This window comes from Tinamus guttatus, unplaced genomic scaffold (assembly GCF_059628265.1).
Source record: "Tinamus guttatus ecotype Peru unplaced genomic scaffold, ASM5962826v1 Tinamus_guttatus_pri_ptg001776l, whole genome shotgun sequence".
Lineage (NCBI taxonomy): Eukaryota > Metazoa > Chordata > Aves > Tinamiformes > Tinamidae > Tinamus > Tinamus guttatus.
This window is the reverse complement of record NW_028290310.1, coordinates 19855-36211: the sequence shown is the minus strand read 5'-3', so window position 1 is coordinate 36211 and position 16357 is coordinate 19855. Positions and strand designations below refer to the sequence as shown.

At 55.2% G+C, this 16357-nt stretch overlaps 1 protein-coding gene and 1 long non-coding RNA gene across 2 annotated transcripts; both read right to left on the bottom strand.

The window, feature by feature from the left end:
• Window positions 1-3236: 3236 nt before the first annotated feature.
• Window positions 3237-5778, bottom strand: LOC148590072 (uncharacterized). Its single transcript, XR_015914371.1, has 2 exons — window positions 5714-5778; window positions 3237-3282 (listed from the first exon to the last, which is right to left on the bottom strand). It is a non-coding gene; the product is annotated as an uncharacterized LOC148590072 (long non-coding RNA).
• Window positions 5779-6659: 881 nt separating this feature from the next.
• CNOT3 (CCR4-NOT transcription complex subunit 3) lies at window positions 6660-16043 on the bottom strand. The gene is made up of 12 exons (XM_088539511.1): window positions 16004-16043; window positions 13150-13221; window positions 12944-13011; window positions 12778-12852; window positions 12582-12671; window positions 12368-12496; window positions 12196-12291; window positions 9149-9368; window positions 7923-8056; window positions 7781-7837; window positions 7332-7692; window positions 6660-6769 (listed from the first exon to the last, which is right to left on the bottom strand). Exons 2-12 carry the CDS (start codon window positions 13172-13174, stop codon window positions 6660-6662), a joined length of 1365 nt encoding a protein of 454 aa, XP_088395637.1. The 5' UTR covers window positions 13175-13221; window positions 16004-16043.
• Between the last annotated feature and the right edge of the window lie 314 nt (window positions 16044-16357).

The window sequence follows — 16357 nt, the reverse complement described above, 5'->3', positions numbered from 1 at the left end:
AAAAAGGGGCTGGAATGGGCCCCAAAATGAGCCAGAACGGACAAAAATGGGCTGGAATGGGCCTAAAATGAGCTGGAATGGGACTAAAATGAGCCCGAATGGACCAAAAAGGGGCTGGAATGGGCCCCAAAATGAGCCAGAATGGACAAAAATGGGCCGGAATGGACCAAAAGGGGCTGGAATGGACCAAAAAAGGGGCTGGAATGGGCCTAAAAGGAGCCAGAATGGACCAAAAGGGGCTGGAATGGGCCTAAAATGAGCCAGAATGGACCAAAAGGGGCTGGAATGGACCAAAAAAGGGCTGGAATGGACCAAAAAAGGGGCTGGAATGGACAAAAATGGGGCTGGAATGGGCCCCAAAATGAGCCAGAATGGACAAAAATGGGCTGGAATGGGCCTAAAATGAGCAGGAATGGGCCTAAAATGAGCAGGAATGGGACTAAAATGAGCCCAAATGGACCAAAACGGGCTGGAATGGACCTAAAAAGGGCTGGAATGGACCAAAAAAGGGCTGGAATGGGCCTAAAAGGAGCCGGAATGGACCAAAATGGGCTGGGATGGGCCTAAAATGAGCTGGAATGGGACTAAAATGAACCCGAATGGACCAAAAAGGGGCTGGAATGGGCCCCAAAATGAGCCAGAATGGACAAAAATGGGCTGGAATGGACCAAAAGGGGCTGGAATGGGCCCCAAAATGAGCCAGAATGGACAAAAATGGGCCGGAATGGACCAAAAGGGGCTGGAATGGACCAAAAAAGGGCTGGAATGGACCTAAATGGGGCTGGAATGGGCCCCAAAATGAGCCAGAATGGACAAAAATGGGTTGGAATGGACCAAAAGGGGCTGGAATGGGCCCCAAAATGAGCCAGAATGGACAAAAATGGGCCGGAATGGACCAAAAGGGGCTGGAATGGACCAAAAAAGGGGCTGGAATGGGCCTAAAAGGAGCCGGAATGGACCAAAAGGGGCTGGAACAGGCCTAGAATGGGCCAGAATAGGACTAAAATGCACCAGAATGGACCAAAAGGGGCTGGAATGGGCCTAAAATGAGCCGGAATAGACCAAAAATGGGCTGGAATGGGTCTGAAATGGGCCAGAATGGACCAAAAAGGGGCTGGAATGGGCCCAAAAAGGGCCGGAATGGGCCTAGAATGAGCTGGAATAGACCAAAAAGGGTGGGAATGGGGGGGGAATGGGGCCAAAATGGATCAAAAGGGGCAGGAATGGGGCCAAAATGAGCTGGAATGGACCAAAAAGGGGCTGGAATGGGCCCCAAAATGAGCCAGAATGGACAAAAATGGGCTGAAATGGGCCTAAAATGAGCCAGAATGGGACTAAAATGAGCCCAAATGGACCAAAAAGGGGCTGGAATGGGTCCAAAATGGGCCAGAATGGACCAAAAAGGGGCTGGAATGGACCAAAAAAGGGCTGGAATGGACCAAAATGGGCTGGAATGGGCCTAAAATGAGCTGGAATGGGACTAAAATGAGCCCGAATGGACCAAAAAGGGGCTGAAATGGGCCTAAAAGGAGCTGGAATGGACCAAAAGGGGCTGGAATGGCCTAAAATGAGCTGGAATGGACGAAAATGGGCTGGAATGGGCCCAAAATGTGCTAGAATGGACAAAAATGGGCTGGAATGGCCTAAAATGAGCGGGAATAGACCAAAAACGGGCTGGAATGGGTCCAAAATGGGCCGGAATGGACCAAAAGGGGCTGGAATGGGTCTGAAATGGGCCTGAAATGAGCCCGAATGGGTCCGAAATGGCCGAACTGGACCAAAAGGGGCTGGAATGGGCCCAAAATGAGCCGGAATGGACCAGAAAGGGTCCAAAATGGGCCAAAAGGGCTGGAATGGGCCCGAAATGGGTTGGAATTGGGCACAAAGGGGCTGGGACAGGCCCGAAACAGGCCCAAATTTAGCCAGAATGGGCCAAAATGGGCTGGAATGGGTCCAAAACAGGCCAAAATGGGCCAGGATGGGCCGAAACAGGCTCAAAATGGACCAGAATAGGCCCAAAAGGGGCCATAATGGCCCCAAATGCTCCCAAATAGGCCAGAACGGGTCCAAAACAGTCGGGAATGAACCCAAAAGGGGCCCAAAATGGGCCAGAATGAACCCAAATGGTCCAAAACAGGCTGGAATGGGCCCAAAACAGTCGGGAATGAGCCCAAAAGGGGCTGGAATAGGCCCCAAATGGTCGGGAATTAGCCCAAAACTGGCCCTGAACGGTCCGGACCGGTCCGGAACACCGGGATGAAGGGCTGGGGCTCGAGCTCATCCCGCGCTTCCCGAACGGATCCGGGTCGGGATCCCCCCCCTTTCCCACCACATTCCCAGGTGGATCCCGTCGCATTCCCAGGCGGATCCGGGTCAGGATCCCCCCCATCCCATGGTGTTCCCAGGCGGATCCCACCGCATTCCCGTCTGGATCCGGGTTGGGATCCACCCCCCATCCTGCCACATTCCCAGGCGGATCCGGGTTGGAATCCCTCCCCAATCCCGCCACATTCCCAGATGGATCCGGGTTGGAATCCCCCCCATCCCGCCCCATTCCCGAGCGGATCCCGCCGCATTCCCAGGCGGATCCGGGTTGGAATCCCTCCCCAATCCCACCACGTTCCCATCTGGATCTGGGTCGGGATCCCTCCCTAATCCCACCCAGGTAGATCCGGGTTGGGATCCCATCCCATCCCGCCCCATTCCTGGGTGGATCCCGCCACATTCCCAGGTGGATCCGGGTCAGGATCTCGTCCCATTCCACCCCATTCCCAGGTGGATCCCGCCGCATTCCCAGGCGGATCTGGGCCGGGATCCCCACCCCCCATCCCGCCCCATTCCCGGGCGGATCCCGCCGCATTCCCAGGCGGATCTAGGTCAGGATACCTCCCCAATCCCGTCCCATTCCCAGGCGGATCCCGTGGCGTTCCCAGTGGATCCGGGTCGGGCTCCCCCCCATCCCGCCCCATTCCCGGGCGGATCCCACGGCATTCCCGGCGGATCCCACAGCATTCCCGGCGGATCCGGGCCGGGCTCCCCCCCATCCCGCCTCATTCCCGGCGGATCCCACAGCATTCCCAGCGGATCCGGGTCGGGCTCCCCCCCATCCCGCCCCATTCCCGGGGGATCCCACAGCATTCCCGGCAGATCCCGCGGCATTCCCAGCGGATCCGGGCGCTCACCGCGCTCCGCCAGGTGCAGGGCCGGGCCGGGATCCTCCAGGCCGGAGCCCATGGCCGCCCGCTCCGCCATGGACTTGAGGCTGCTCAGGGGCTCCGGAGCCTGCGGGAAGCGCCGGGAAGAGCCGGGAAGCGTCAGGAAGCGTCGGGAAGAGCCGGGAAGAGCCGGGAAGCATCAGGAAGAGGCAGGAAGCGTCAGGAAGCATCGGGAAGAGCCGGGAAATGTCAGGAAGAGCCAGGAAGTGCCAGGAAGTGTTGGGAAGAGGCAGGAAGTGTCGGGAAGAGCCAGGAAGTGCCAGGAAGCATTGGGAAGAGCCGGGAAATGTCAGGAAGAGCCAGAAAGTGCAGGGAAGAGCCAGGAAGTGCCAGGAAGCATCGGGAAGAGCCGGGAAGTGCAGGGAAGAGCCAGGAAGTGTCAGGAAAAGCCAGGAAGCACCGGGAAGTGCCAGGAAGAGCCAGGAAATGTCGGGAAGAAGCAGAAAGTGCCAGGAAGCATTGGGAAGAGCCAGGAAGTGTTGGGAAGCGTCGGGAAGAGCCGGGAAGAGCCAAGAAGTGCCAGGAAGCATCGGGAAGAGCCGGGAAGCATTGGAAAGAGCCAGAAGTGTCGGGAAGAGCCAGGAAGCGCCAGGAAGTGTCAGGAAGAGCCAGGAAGTGCCGGGAAGAGCCGGGAAGTGTCGGGAAGAACCAGGAAGTGCCAGGAAGAATCGGGAAGAGCCAGGAAGTGTTGGGAAGCGTCGGGAAGAGCCGGGAAGAGCCAGGAAGTGCCGGGAAGCATTGGGAAGAGCCAGAAAATGTCGGGAAGCGTTGGGAAGAGCCGGGAAACGTCAGGAAGCATCGGGAAGAGCCAGGAAGCGTCAGGAAGAGCCAGGAAGTGCCGGGAAGAGCCAGGAAGTGTCGGGAAAAAGCAGGAAGTGTCGGGAAGAAGCAGGAAGTGCCAGGAAGTGTTGGGAAGCGTCGGGAAGAGCCGGGAAGAGCCAGGAAGTGCCGGGAAGCATCGAGAAGAGACGGGAAGCGTCAGGAAGAGACGGGAAGTGTTGGGAAGCGTCGGGAAGAGTCAGGAAGCACCAGGAAAAGTTGGAAAGAGTTGGGAAAAGCAGGAAGTGTCAGACAGAGTCAGGAAGCGCCAGGAATGGGCAGGAAGAGTTGGGAAGAAACAAGAAGTGTCGGGAAGAGCTGGGAAGCGTCGGGAGGATATGGGAATGTCAACCAGGGCCAGGAAACATGGGGAAAAGGTTGGAAGTGTCGGGAAGAGCCAGGAAGAGACAAAAAGGGCTGGGAAGAGCCAGGAAGCGTTGGAAATAATCCGGAAGAGTTGGGAAGCGGTGGGAAGAGCTGGGAAAGGACAGGAAGGGTCGGGAAGAGCTGGGAAGGGTCAGGAAAAGGTGGGAAAGGTCAGGAAGAGGCGGGAAGTGTCGTGAATGGTCGGGAAAAGTTGGGAAGGGCCAGGAAAAAAGAGGAAGAGCCGGGAAGCGGTGGGAAGTGTCAGGAATAATCGGGAAGAGTCGGGAAGTGGCGGGAAGAGTGGGAAACATCAGGAAGGGCCAGAAAAATCTGGGAAGTGCTGGGAAGCATTGGGAATAATTGAGAAGAATCGGAAAGCGGCAGCAAGAGCTGGGAAGCACCAGGAAGTGTCAGGAAGCGTCAGGAATAATCGGGAAGAGTCGGGAAGTGTCGGGAAGAGTCGGGAAGGCCCAGAAAGTATCAGGGAGCGCTGGGAAGTGTTGGGAATAATCGGGAAGAGTCGGGAAGTGTTAGGAAGGGCCATAAAGAATGGGGAAGCACCAGGAAGCGCTGGGAAACGTCAGGAATAATTGGGAAGAGTCGGGAAACACTGGGAAGAGTCGGGAAGTGTCAGGAAGGGCCAGGAAGAATCGGGAAGCGCCAGGAATAACTGGGAAGAGTCGGGAAGTGGTGGGAAGAGTCGGGAAGAGTCGGAAATAATCGGGAAGAATCAGGAATAATTGGGAAGGGTCGGGAAGCGTCGGGAAGGGTCGGGAAAGGGTGGGAAGAGTCAGGAAGAGCCAGAAAGAATCGGGAAGCACTGGGAATAATCGGGAAGTGTCAGGAGAGGTCGGGAAGGGTCGGGAAGCGCCGAGAATAATTGGGAAGAGTCGGGAAGTGGTGGGAAGAGTCGGGAAGAGTCGGAAATAATCGGGAAGAATCAGGAATAATTGGGAAGAGTCGGAAATAATCAGGAAAAGTCGGGAATAATCGGGAAGAGTCGGGAAGCGTCGGGAAGGGTCGGGAAAGGGTGGGAAGGGTCGGGAAGCGCCAGGAATAATTGGAAGAGTCGGGAAGAGTCGGAAGTAATCGGGAAGAATCAGGAATAATTGGGAAGAGTCGGAAATCATCAGGAAGAGTCAGGAATAATCGGGAAGAGTCGGGAAGCGTCGGGAAAGGGTGGGAAGGGTCGGGAAGAGCCAGAAAGAATCGGGAAGCACCGGGAATAATTGGGAAGGGTCGGGAATAATCGGGAAGGATCGGGAAGGGTCGGGAAGCGCCGGGAAGCGGCTCCGCCCCCCCCCGGGTCTCACCTTGATGTCGGGGGCGGCGCTGAAGGGGGGGGGCCCGTTGAGCAGCCCCCCCCCACCCGGGGCGGGGGCCGGGGAGCCGGGGGGGGGCGGCTGGGGGGGCAGCGGCACCAGCAGCCCGGAGGGGGGCGGGGCGGTGGAGGCCCCGCCCCCTCCGGCCCCGGCCCCGCCCCCTCCCGCGGCGCTGGGAGGGGCCGGGGGGGCCCCGCTGGGCTCCTTCCTGGGGGGAGGGGGGAGATGGGGGGGCGGCGGGGGGGGGACCCAGGTCCCCCCCATGTCCCCAATATCCCCCATGTCCCCCCATGTCCCTCATGTCCCCCCCAGGTCCCCCCAGGTCCCCCCATGTCCCCAATGTCCCCCCACATCCCTCCATGTCCCCAATGTCCCCCCATGTCCCCATGTCCCCCCCATGTCCCCCCACGTCCCATGTCCCCAATATCCCATGTCCCCAATGTCCCCTCACATCCCTCCATGTCCCCAATGTCCCCCGTGTCCCCCTCCACGTCCCCCATGTCCCCCCATATCCGCCCATGTCCCCTCATGTCCCCCATATCCCCCAATGTCCCTAATGTCCCCCATATCCCCCCGTGTCCCCAATGTCCTCCCATACCCCCCATGTCCCCCAATGTCCTTCCACGTCCCCCCCACATCCCTCGATGTCCCCTACGTCCCCCCATGTCCCCAATATCCCCTGTGTCCCCCCACGTCCCCCAATGTCCCCCCATATCCCCCAATGTCCCCCCACGTCCCCCCATGTCCCCCAATGTCCCCCCATATCCCCCAATGTCCCCCCATGTCCCCAATATCCCGTGTCCCCTGACATCCCCCCATGTCCCCCAATGTCCCCCCATGTCCCCAATGTCCCCCGTGTCCCCCCGTGTCCCCTCACGTCCCCCAATGTCCCCCCATGTCCCCAATGTCCCCCCCTCGTCCCCAGCCCCCCCCGCACTCACGGGGCTCCCCCGGGGGGGTTGTGGCCCCCCCCCTGGCTGGGCAGGGGCTGGGGGGGCCCCCCCAGCGGCGGCTCCGTCGCGTTGTCGGCCACCACCGAGCTGTAACCTGGGCGGGTGACAACAGGGTGACGGGTGGGTGACAAGGCGGGGGGGGTGACAGGCGGGTGACACCCCCCGGGGTGAACAGTCCCTCCCCACCCCCCCAAACCCGTGTCCTGTCCCGCTGCGACTGTATCAACCACGGGAACAGGCGGCGTCTGGCTGTGCGGGACCCCTATGCCGGGCACACAGTCGGAAAGTGGAACCCCAGGCCTCCCAGTACCCCCATTTTCAAGGTACAGTCGGAAAGGGGAACCCCAGCACAAAGAGCTCCCAGGACCCCCATCTGAAGGGGACAGTCGGAAAAGGGAACCCCAGGCCTCCCAGTACCCCCGTTTTCAATGTACAGTCGGCAAAGGGGAACCCCAGCACCTCCATCCCGGGCCTACAGTTGGACGAGGGAACCACAGTACCCAGACCTCCCGGTACCCCCAACTCGGGCGTACAGCCGGCAAGGAGAACCCCAGTACCCCCATCGGGGGCCTACAGTCAGCAAAGGGGAACCGCAGCACCCCCGGTACCGCCACCAACTCCGACGTACAGCCGGAAGAGGGAACCCCCGCACTCACTGGTGGCGCCGTTCTGCTTGTTGGCGTTCTGCTGTGCGCTGGGGGGCCGGGGCTGGGCCGCACCCCCGGCGGCGGCGGTTGTAGCAGCGGCGGCGGCGGCTGTAGCGGCCGGCGGCGCCACGGCCTGTGCGTAGGGTGTAGGCGTGCTGGGCGCGTGGGCTGTTGCGGCGCTGTTGCTCTTACCGCCGGCCGCCCCGGGAGCTCCGGTACCGCCGGACGCGACCCCGGCGCCGTTGGGCCCGTTGCCCATGGACGCGGCCGAAGCGGCTGTAGCGGCTCCCAAGGGGTAACTGGGCGTCACCGCCGGCGACGCCGCGTGGTGGTTGTTGTGGAGGCCCTTGGAACCGTTTTTGGCCGGCGACTGTTGGCAGGGGGGAAGGAAACAGGCGGCGGGCACGTCAGGCGGCGCCGGCGACAGGCGGCCGCGCTACAGCCGCACCGCTCCTCACCTGGCCGACCTCGCTGTCCGTGGAGCGGCCCCGCTTCTTGTCGTCCTCGGAGTTCTCCTACAGGCGGAGGGAGGCAACAGCGTGACGGCCAGCGCCGCCGGCTGTGCGGCGGGGGCGGCCCCGGCGGGCGGCTGTTGCTTACCGTGGTACAGTTGGCCGGGCTGGGGGGAATGGGGGAGCTGGACGTGGTGGACGTGGGGGTGCTGCTCGACTGGTTGAAGATCTCGTCCTCCATGTGGCTGTGACTGGGCGGCGACGTGGCCACGAGCGCCTGTGCTGGAGGACAACAGCCGCACAGGCCGTTACAGGCGCCCGGGGAGCCGCGGCGGGCGCGGGAACAGGTGGCAAACGACAACAAGGGGCGGTTTGGACGGGAGCACGACATGGGAAAACGGCAAAAAGGGGCGTTTTGATCTGGGAACAGCTGGAAAATGATAAAAACTGGTGGTTTTGACACCGGAACAACCAAAAAATGATAAAAAAGGGTGTATTTGATGACAGAACAGTCAGAAAATGATAAAAACCAGGGATTCTTGATGCGAAAATAGGCAATAAAGGATTCTAAAAGGTGCGTTTTTGATGTAAAAACAAAAGGGAAAATGATAAGAACGGGCATTTTTTGATGTGAAAACAGACAGAAAATAATAAATATGGGTGATTTCGATGCAAAAATCGCCAGAAAATGATAAAAAAAGTTATTTTTGATGTGAAAATAGCCAAAAATCATAAAAAAGCATGTTTTTGACATGAAAATATATGGAAAACAGTAAGAATGGGTATTTTAGACACGAAAGCAGCTGGAAAATAATAAAAATCGGCATTTTTGATGCAATAACCGCCTAGAATGATAAAAAACGGGTATTTTTGATTCAATAACAGCTGATACTGATTAAAAAAAAGATGTTTTTGACATGATAAGAGCCTAAAAAGATTTTAAAAGGGTATTTTTGATGTGATAACAGCCAAAACTGACAAAAAAGAGCTGTTTTTGATACAATAACAGTGTAAAATGATTAAAAAGGGGTATTTTTGATGTGGTCACAGCCAGAAGTGATAAAAAAGATGTGTTGTTGATGTGATAACAACCTAAAATGATTTAAAAAAGTTATTTTTGATGCGATAACAGCCGACAGTGATGAAAAAGAGGTGTTTTTGACACAATAACAGTCTGAAATCATTAAAAAACGGTATTTTTGACGTGGTAACAGCCGAAAGTGATAAAAAAGAGGTGTTTTTGGCATGATAACAGCCATAAATGATTAAAAAGGGGTATTTTTGACGCCGTAACAGCCGGAAGTGCTAAAAAAGAGGTGTTGTCGCCGCGGCAACAGGCGGCCGGGGCCGAGGCGCGGCTGTTGGGAGGCTTACGGATGTCCTCGAGGTCGAGGTCGTCGTACAGGAACTCGTTCTCCTCGAAGTCGGGGTCCTGCGAGGAGTCCACGTAATACTCCACGTCGTCCTTGATCTTGCGGATGGCGTCCACCAGGATGGAGTCGTTGTCCAGCATCCGCAGGATGGTCTCCAGCATCCGCACGTGGTACCGGTGCTTCTCGATGTGCCGCTTGAGGCCCTCGATGCGGTCTTGTTTCTGGGGGAAAAACAGCAGGGAATGGTGAAAACCGCGGAAAACGGTGCGTGCGGGTGTTGTCACCCGGCTTGGGCTTGTTTCTGGGGGAAAAACAGCAGGGAATGGTGAAAACCACGGGAAAGGGCGGGTGCGGGTGTTGTCACCCGGCTTGGGCTTGTTTCTGGGGGAAAAACAGCAGGGAATGGTGAAAACCGCGGGAAAGGGCGGGTGCGGGTGTTGTCACCCGACTCAGGCTTGTTTCCGGGAAAAAAAACAGCAGGGAATGGTTAAAATCACGGAAAATGGTGCATGCAGGTGTTGTCACCCGACTCAGGCTTGTTTCTGGGGGAAAAACAGCAGGAAATGGTGAAAACCACGGGAAAGGGTGTGTGCGGGTGTTGTCACCTGGCTTGGGCTTGTTTCCGTGGGAAAAAACAGCAGGGAATGGTTAAAATCAGGGAAAACAGTGCATGCGGGTGTTGTCACCCGGCTTGGGCTTGTTTCCGGGGGAAAAACAGCAGGGAATGGTGAAAATCAGGGAAAACGGTGCATGCGGGTGTTGTCACCCGGCTTGGGCTTGTTTCCGGAGGAAAAACAGTGGGGAATGGTGAAAACTGCGGAATCCATAGGGGAAAAACAGTGGGGACGGATTAAAATCGGAGGAAATGGTGGGTGTTGTCACCCGACTCGGGCTTGTTTCTGGGGGAAAAACAGCAGGGAATGGTGAAAACCGTGGAAACTGCAGAGAATAGTTAAAATCACGGAAAATGGTGTGTGCAGGTGTTGTCACCAGGCTTTGTCTTGTTTCCAGAGGGAAAACAGATGGGAATGGTGAAAACCGCGAGAACCGGCACATGCGGGTGTTGTTGTCACCCGGCTCGGGCATGTTTCTGGGTGAAAAACAGCTGGGAATGGTTAAAATCAGAAGAAATGGTGTGTGCGGGTGTTTTTGTCACCCCACTCAGGCTTGTTTCCGGGAGAAAAGAGAATGGTGAAAACCGTGGAAACTGTGCAGAAAAAAACAGCAAAGAATGGTTAAAAATGCAGAATGCGTGGGGGAAAAACAGCGGGGAATAGTTAAAATCGTGGAAATTGGGGGGAAAAACAGCGGGGAATGGTGCAAATCGCGGGAATCAGCGTGTGTGGGTGTTGTTGTCACCCGGCTTGGGCTTGTTTATGGGTGAAAAACAGCGGGGAATAGTTAAATTTGTGGAAATTGGGGGGGAAAAACGGCGGGGAACGGTGCAAACCGTGGGAACCGTCGCGTGCGGGTGTTGCTGTCACCCGGCTTGGGCTTGTTTCTGGGGGAAAAACAGTGGGGAATAGTTAAAATCGTGGAAATTGGGGGGAAAAACAGCGGGGAATGGTGAAAACCACGGGAACCGGCAAGTGCGGGTGTTGTTGTCACCCGGCTTGGGCTTGTTTCCAGGGAAAAAACAGCGGGGAATGGTGAAAACCATGGAAAACGGTGTGTGCGGGTGTTGTCACCCGGCTTGGGCTTGTTTATGTGAAAAACAGCGGGGAATAGTTAAATTTGTGGAAACTGGGGGGAAAAACAGCGGGGAATGGTGAAAACTGCAGGAACCGGCGTGTGCTGGTGTTGTCACCCAAGCTTGGGCTTGTTTCTGGGGGAAAAACAGCGGGGAATGGTGAAAACCATGGAAAACGGCATGTACGGGTGTTGTCACCCAGCTTGGGCTTGTTTATGGGTGAAAAACAGCGGGGAATAGTTAAATTTGTGGAAACTGGGGGGAAAAACAGCGGGGAATGGTGAAAACCATGGGAACCGTCGCGTGCGGGTGTTGCTGTCACCCGGCTTGGGCTTGTTTCTGGGGGAAAAACAGCGGGGAATAGTTAAAATCGTGGAAATTGGGGGGAAAAACAGCGGGGAATGGTGAAAACCATGGAAAACGGCATGTGCAGGTGTTGTCACCCAGCTTGGGCTTGTTTATGGGTGAAAAACAGCGGGAAATAGTTAAAATCGTGGAAATTGGGGGGAAAAACAGCGGGGAATGGTGAAAACTGCAAGAACCGTGTGCTGGTGTTGTCACCCAGGCTTGGGCTTGTTTCCAGGGAAAAAACAGCGGGGAATGGTGAAAACCATGGAAAATGGCGTGTGCAGGTGTTGTCACCTGGCTTGGGCTTGTTTATGGGTGAAAAACAGCGGGGAAAGGTGAAAATTGTGGAAATTGGGGGGAAAAACAGCGGGGAATGGTGCAAACCGCGGGAACCGGCACATGCGGGTGTTGCTGTCACCCGGCTTGGGCTTATTTCTTGGTGAAAAATAGCGGGGAATAGTTAAAATCATGGAAACTGGGGGGAAAAACAGCGGGGAATGGTGCAAACCGGGGGAACCGGTGCGTGCGGGTGTTGCTGTCACCCGGCTTGGGCTTGTTTATGGGTGAAAAACAGTGGGGAATAGTTAAAATCGTGGAAACTGGGGGGAGAAACAGCGGGGAATGGTGCAAACCGGGGGAACCGGCGCGTGCGGGTGTTGCTGTCACCCGGCTTGGGCTTGTTTATGTGAAAAACAGTGGGGAATAGTTAAAATCGTGGAAACTGGGGGGAAAAACAGCGGGGAATGGTGAAAACCATGGGAACCGTCGCGTGCGGGTGTTGTTGTCAATCGGCTTGGGCTCGTTCCCGGGGGAAAAACAGCGGGGAATGGTGAAAACCATGGAAAACGGCATGTGCGGATGTTGTCACCTGGCTTGGGCTTGTTTATGGGTGAAAAACAGCGGGGAATAGTTAAATTTGTGGAAATTGGGGGGAAAAACAGCGGGGAATGGTGCAAACCGCGGGAACCATCGCGTGCGGGTGTTGCTGTCACCCGGCGCGCCGCACTCACGTCCTTGTCGCCCTTCTTCTTGCGCGTCTGCACCGAGAGCGACTCCACCTCGCTCTCGAACTGATCCACCTGCATGTTGAGGGTGTCGATGGTGTTCTGGAAGGGGGGAGAGGGCGTCAGGCGGAGCGGCGACAGGCGGCGCGGCCCCCGCGACAGGCGCGCGGCTCCTCACCGTCAACCATTGGCCGACCTCCTCCTTCTCCTTCTGCGCCGGGTCGACCTTCTGCGCCAGCCCCAGCCCTTCCTTGGAATACGCCTTGGTCTTGGTCTCCCGTTCCACCACCTTGAACCTCTCCATTTGCTGGAAACGGGGGGAAAAACGGGGAAACCGGCGTCGCGGTGACGCCCCCGCGGAGCCGGCGGCGCCGGCGGCTACAGCCGCTCACCGTCTCGATGAGCTTGCGGTTGTCAATGAGCTGCCGCTTGTCCTTGATCTCGTTGGACGCCACCCACGTCTTGATCTGGTCCCTCAGCCTCTGTTTTGTGGGGTGACACAAAAGGGGGTGACGCCGCGTTGTGGGGGTGACGCCGCGGTGCGGCTGTTGCCGCGTCACCCGCCCGGCCGGGTGTTGCCGCCCCGACCTGCAGCTTCTTGATCTCCTTCTTCAGGTCGGCCTCGTACTTCTCCTTCTGGTTGGCGTTGGCCGCATTGTGGAGCTGCCGGTTTGGGGCAAAAAAGGGCCAAAATGGGACTGTGACCGCGGTGCGGGGTGTCCCAATTTTCCCATTTTTGGGGTTTTTTCTTTACCTTTTGCCAAATGTCCTCAAATTGCTCCACGCCCTCGGAGACCTTCTTGAGGCACCGGTCGATCTCGCCTGTCGCGGCCCCAATTAGCGCCGTTAATTACGACCCCGCCCCCTCCCCCGTTAATTACAACCCCCCCATTTAATTAACGGGGACCCCCCCATTTAATTAACGGGGGGTCCCCGTTAATTAACGTTAATTAACGTTACCTTGGAGCTTCCTCTTGTCGGCCATGGCGGGGCCTAGCGGGGGGCTCTCGGCATCACTTCCGGGGGCGGCCGCTGTTCCGGGGGGGAACATATAGGGAGACCCCCCCCTTATACATCTATAGGCTCCCCCGAGCGCCCATGGGGGCCCTTAAACACCTATAGGGTCCTTAAATGTCCATGGGGTCCCTTAAACACCTTTAAATAAAGGTATTTATCCTATAGGATCCTTAAACATCTATAGTCTTTCCAAGGTACCTATAGGAGCCCTTAAACATCTATAAGGTCCTTAAATGTCCATAAGAGTCCTTTAAATATCCTTAAAGCTATTTAGCCTATAAGGATCCTTAAACACCTATAGGTTCCCCCAAGCGCCTATAGGGTGCCTTAAACACCTATAAGGTCCTTAAATGTCCATAATGTCCCTTAAACACCTATAGAGTCCCTTGAACTTCTATAGGAACCTCAAACATCTATAAAATCCCTTAAATACCTATAGGATCCTTAAATATCTATAGGCTCCCCCAAGCACCCATAGGGTCCCTTAAACACCTATAAGGTCCTTAAATATCCACAAGGTCCCTTAAAAACCTATGAAGTCTCTTAAAGATCTACAAGAACCTCACACATCTATAAAATACCTTAAAAATCTATAGGACCCCTTAAACATCTATAAGGTTCCTTATATATCTATAGAGCCCTGTAAATATCTACAAGATTCTTAAACATCCATAAGATCCTCTAGGAACCTACAAAGTCTCTTAAACATCTAGAGGATCCTTAAACATCCATATAACCCCTTAAACATCTATAAAATACCTTAAATATCTATAGAATCCTTAAACATCTATAGGCCCCTCTAAGCACCCATAGGGTCCGTTAACTACCTATAAGATCCTTAAATGTCCATAAGGTCCCCTGAATGCCTATAGAGTCCTTTAAACATCCTTAAGGGTATTTATTCTATAGGATCCTTAAACATCTATAGGCTCCCCCGAATGCCTATAGGAGCCCTTAAACACCTATAAGGTCCTTAAATGTCCATAAGGTTCCTTAAACACCTATAAAGTCTCTTAAATATCTATAGGAACCTCAAACATCTATAAAATCCCTTAAATATCTATACGTTTCTTAAATATCTACATGCTCCCCCAGCACCTATAGGGTCCTTAAATACCTATAGCGTCCTTAAATGTCTATAAGGTCCCTTAAGCACCTATCAAGTCTCTTAAACATCTATAGGAACCTCAAACATCTATAAAGTGCATTAAATATCTATAGAGCCCCTTAAATATCTATAAAGTCCTTAAACATCCATAAGGTCTTCTACAAACCTACAAAGTCTCTTAAACATCTATACAGTCCTTAAGCATCTATAGGTTCCCCCAAGCGCCTATAGGGTCCCTTAAACACCTATAAGATCCTTAAATGCCCATAAGGTCCCTTAAACACCTATAAAGTCCCTTAAACATCTACAAAATCATTTGACACCCATAAACTCCCTTAAATATCTATAGGATCCTTAAACATTTACAGGCTCCCCTGACCATCTATAGGGTCTCTTAAATCCCTGTAAGATCACTAAACATCCAAAAAGTCCCTTAAACGCCTATAATGTCTCCTAAATATCTATAGGATCCTTAAACATCCATAAGGTCCCTTAAACCCCTATAAAGTCCCTTAAAAACCTATAGGATCCTCAGGCATCTGGGGGGTGCCTTAAACTATAAGTTCCTTAAACATCTATAAGGTTTCCAAATACCTTTAAAATACTTTAAGCATCTATAGGGCTCTTAAACACCTATAGGGTCCTTAAATGTCCAGAATGGTGCTTAAACATCTATAGAGTGCTCTTAAATATCCTTAGGGCCCCTTAAACATCTATAAGAACCCTTAAATACCTACAGAAATCCTAAATACCTTTAAAATTCTTTAAATATCCTTAAGGCAACTAAATATCTATAGGGTACTTAAATATGAACAGGATCCCTAAATATCTATAGTGTCTTTAAGCATCTATATCACTCTCAAACACCTATAGAGTACCCTTATATATCTACAGAGCTTTAAATACCTATAGGATGCACTTAAACATCTCCAGGGCCCCTTAAATATCTTTAAGGTCTTTAAAACATATATAGGAACCCTAAATAACCAAACGGCCCCTAAACATCTATAGGATCCTTCAGTATTTACCGGATCTCCAAGCGCTTAAACATCTATATGACTCTTAAATACCTATAAGGCGCCCTTAAATATCTGGACAATGCCTTAAACACCTATAGAATCTCTTAAACACCTATAGAATCCCTTAAACACCTATAAGGTACCCTTAAGCGTGTACAGCACCCTTAAATATCTATAGGGACCCCGATCCTATAGGGTCCCCCCACACCCCGCTATGTCTGCTACCTCCAGGGCCCCTATAGACCCTCCTATGACCCCCTGGGCCTTCCTCCTCCTATAGACCCGCTCCACTCCCTATGGGCGCCCCTATAGCCCCCCCCCCCCGGGGCCCCTATAGATCCACCCTAAAGCTCCCCCTCCCCGGACCCTATAGACCCGCCCCCCAAGGCCTCCCCTCCCGGGACTCCTATAGACCCCCCCTATAGCTCCCCCCCCCCGGACCCTATAGACCCCCTATAGCTCCCCGCCCCCCCCGGACCCTATAGCCCCCCCCCCCCGGGGTCTCCTCACATTAAGGGGGGGGAGCAGCTATAGGGCGCCCTATACGTCCCGGCGCCCCTATAGGAGCCCTATAGCCCCCCCGCGGCGGCTCCCCCGGGGGTGGGGGGCGCTGTCGGTCGCGATATCGCGATAGTGTCGCGACCCCCCCCCGCTCCGGCCCCCCTCTCACCGCCGACTCGGTGTCCGCGGCATCCAAGATGGCGGCGGGGCCCCTGCGCCCGCCCCCCCGCCCCGGCGGCGGCGCCCGCCCCCGCCCCCCGCACGGCCGCCTCCCATTGGCCGCCTCGGACGCCCGTCAGGAGGACGCGCGCTCCCATTGGCCGCGGCGCCGCGGGGCGGGATCCCGCCGCGCTGTCAATCAGCACCGCGCGCGCTCCTCATTGGCTCCGCTGTGTTTATAGGCGGAGGGACGGGGTGAGCGCAGGGCCACGCCCACAAAGGCGGGGCAAGGGCGCCACGGGCAGTCCCTATTGGCCCGCGCCGCTGCCACGCTCGAGCAGGCGGGGGCGACGCCCACGGCGTT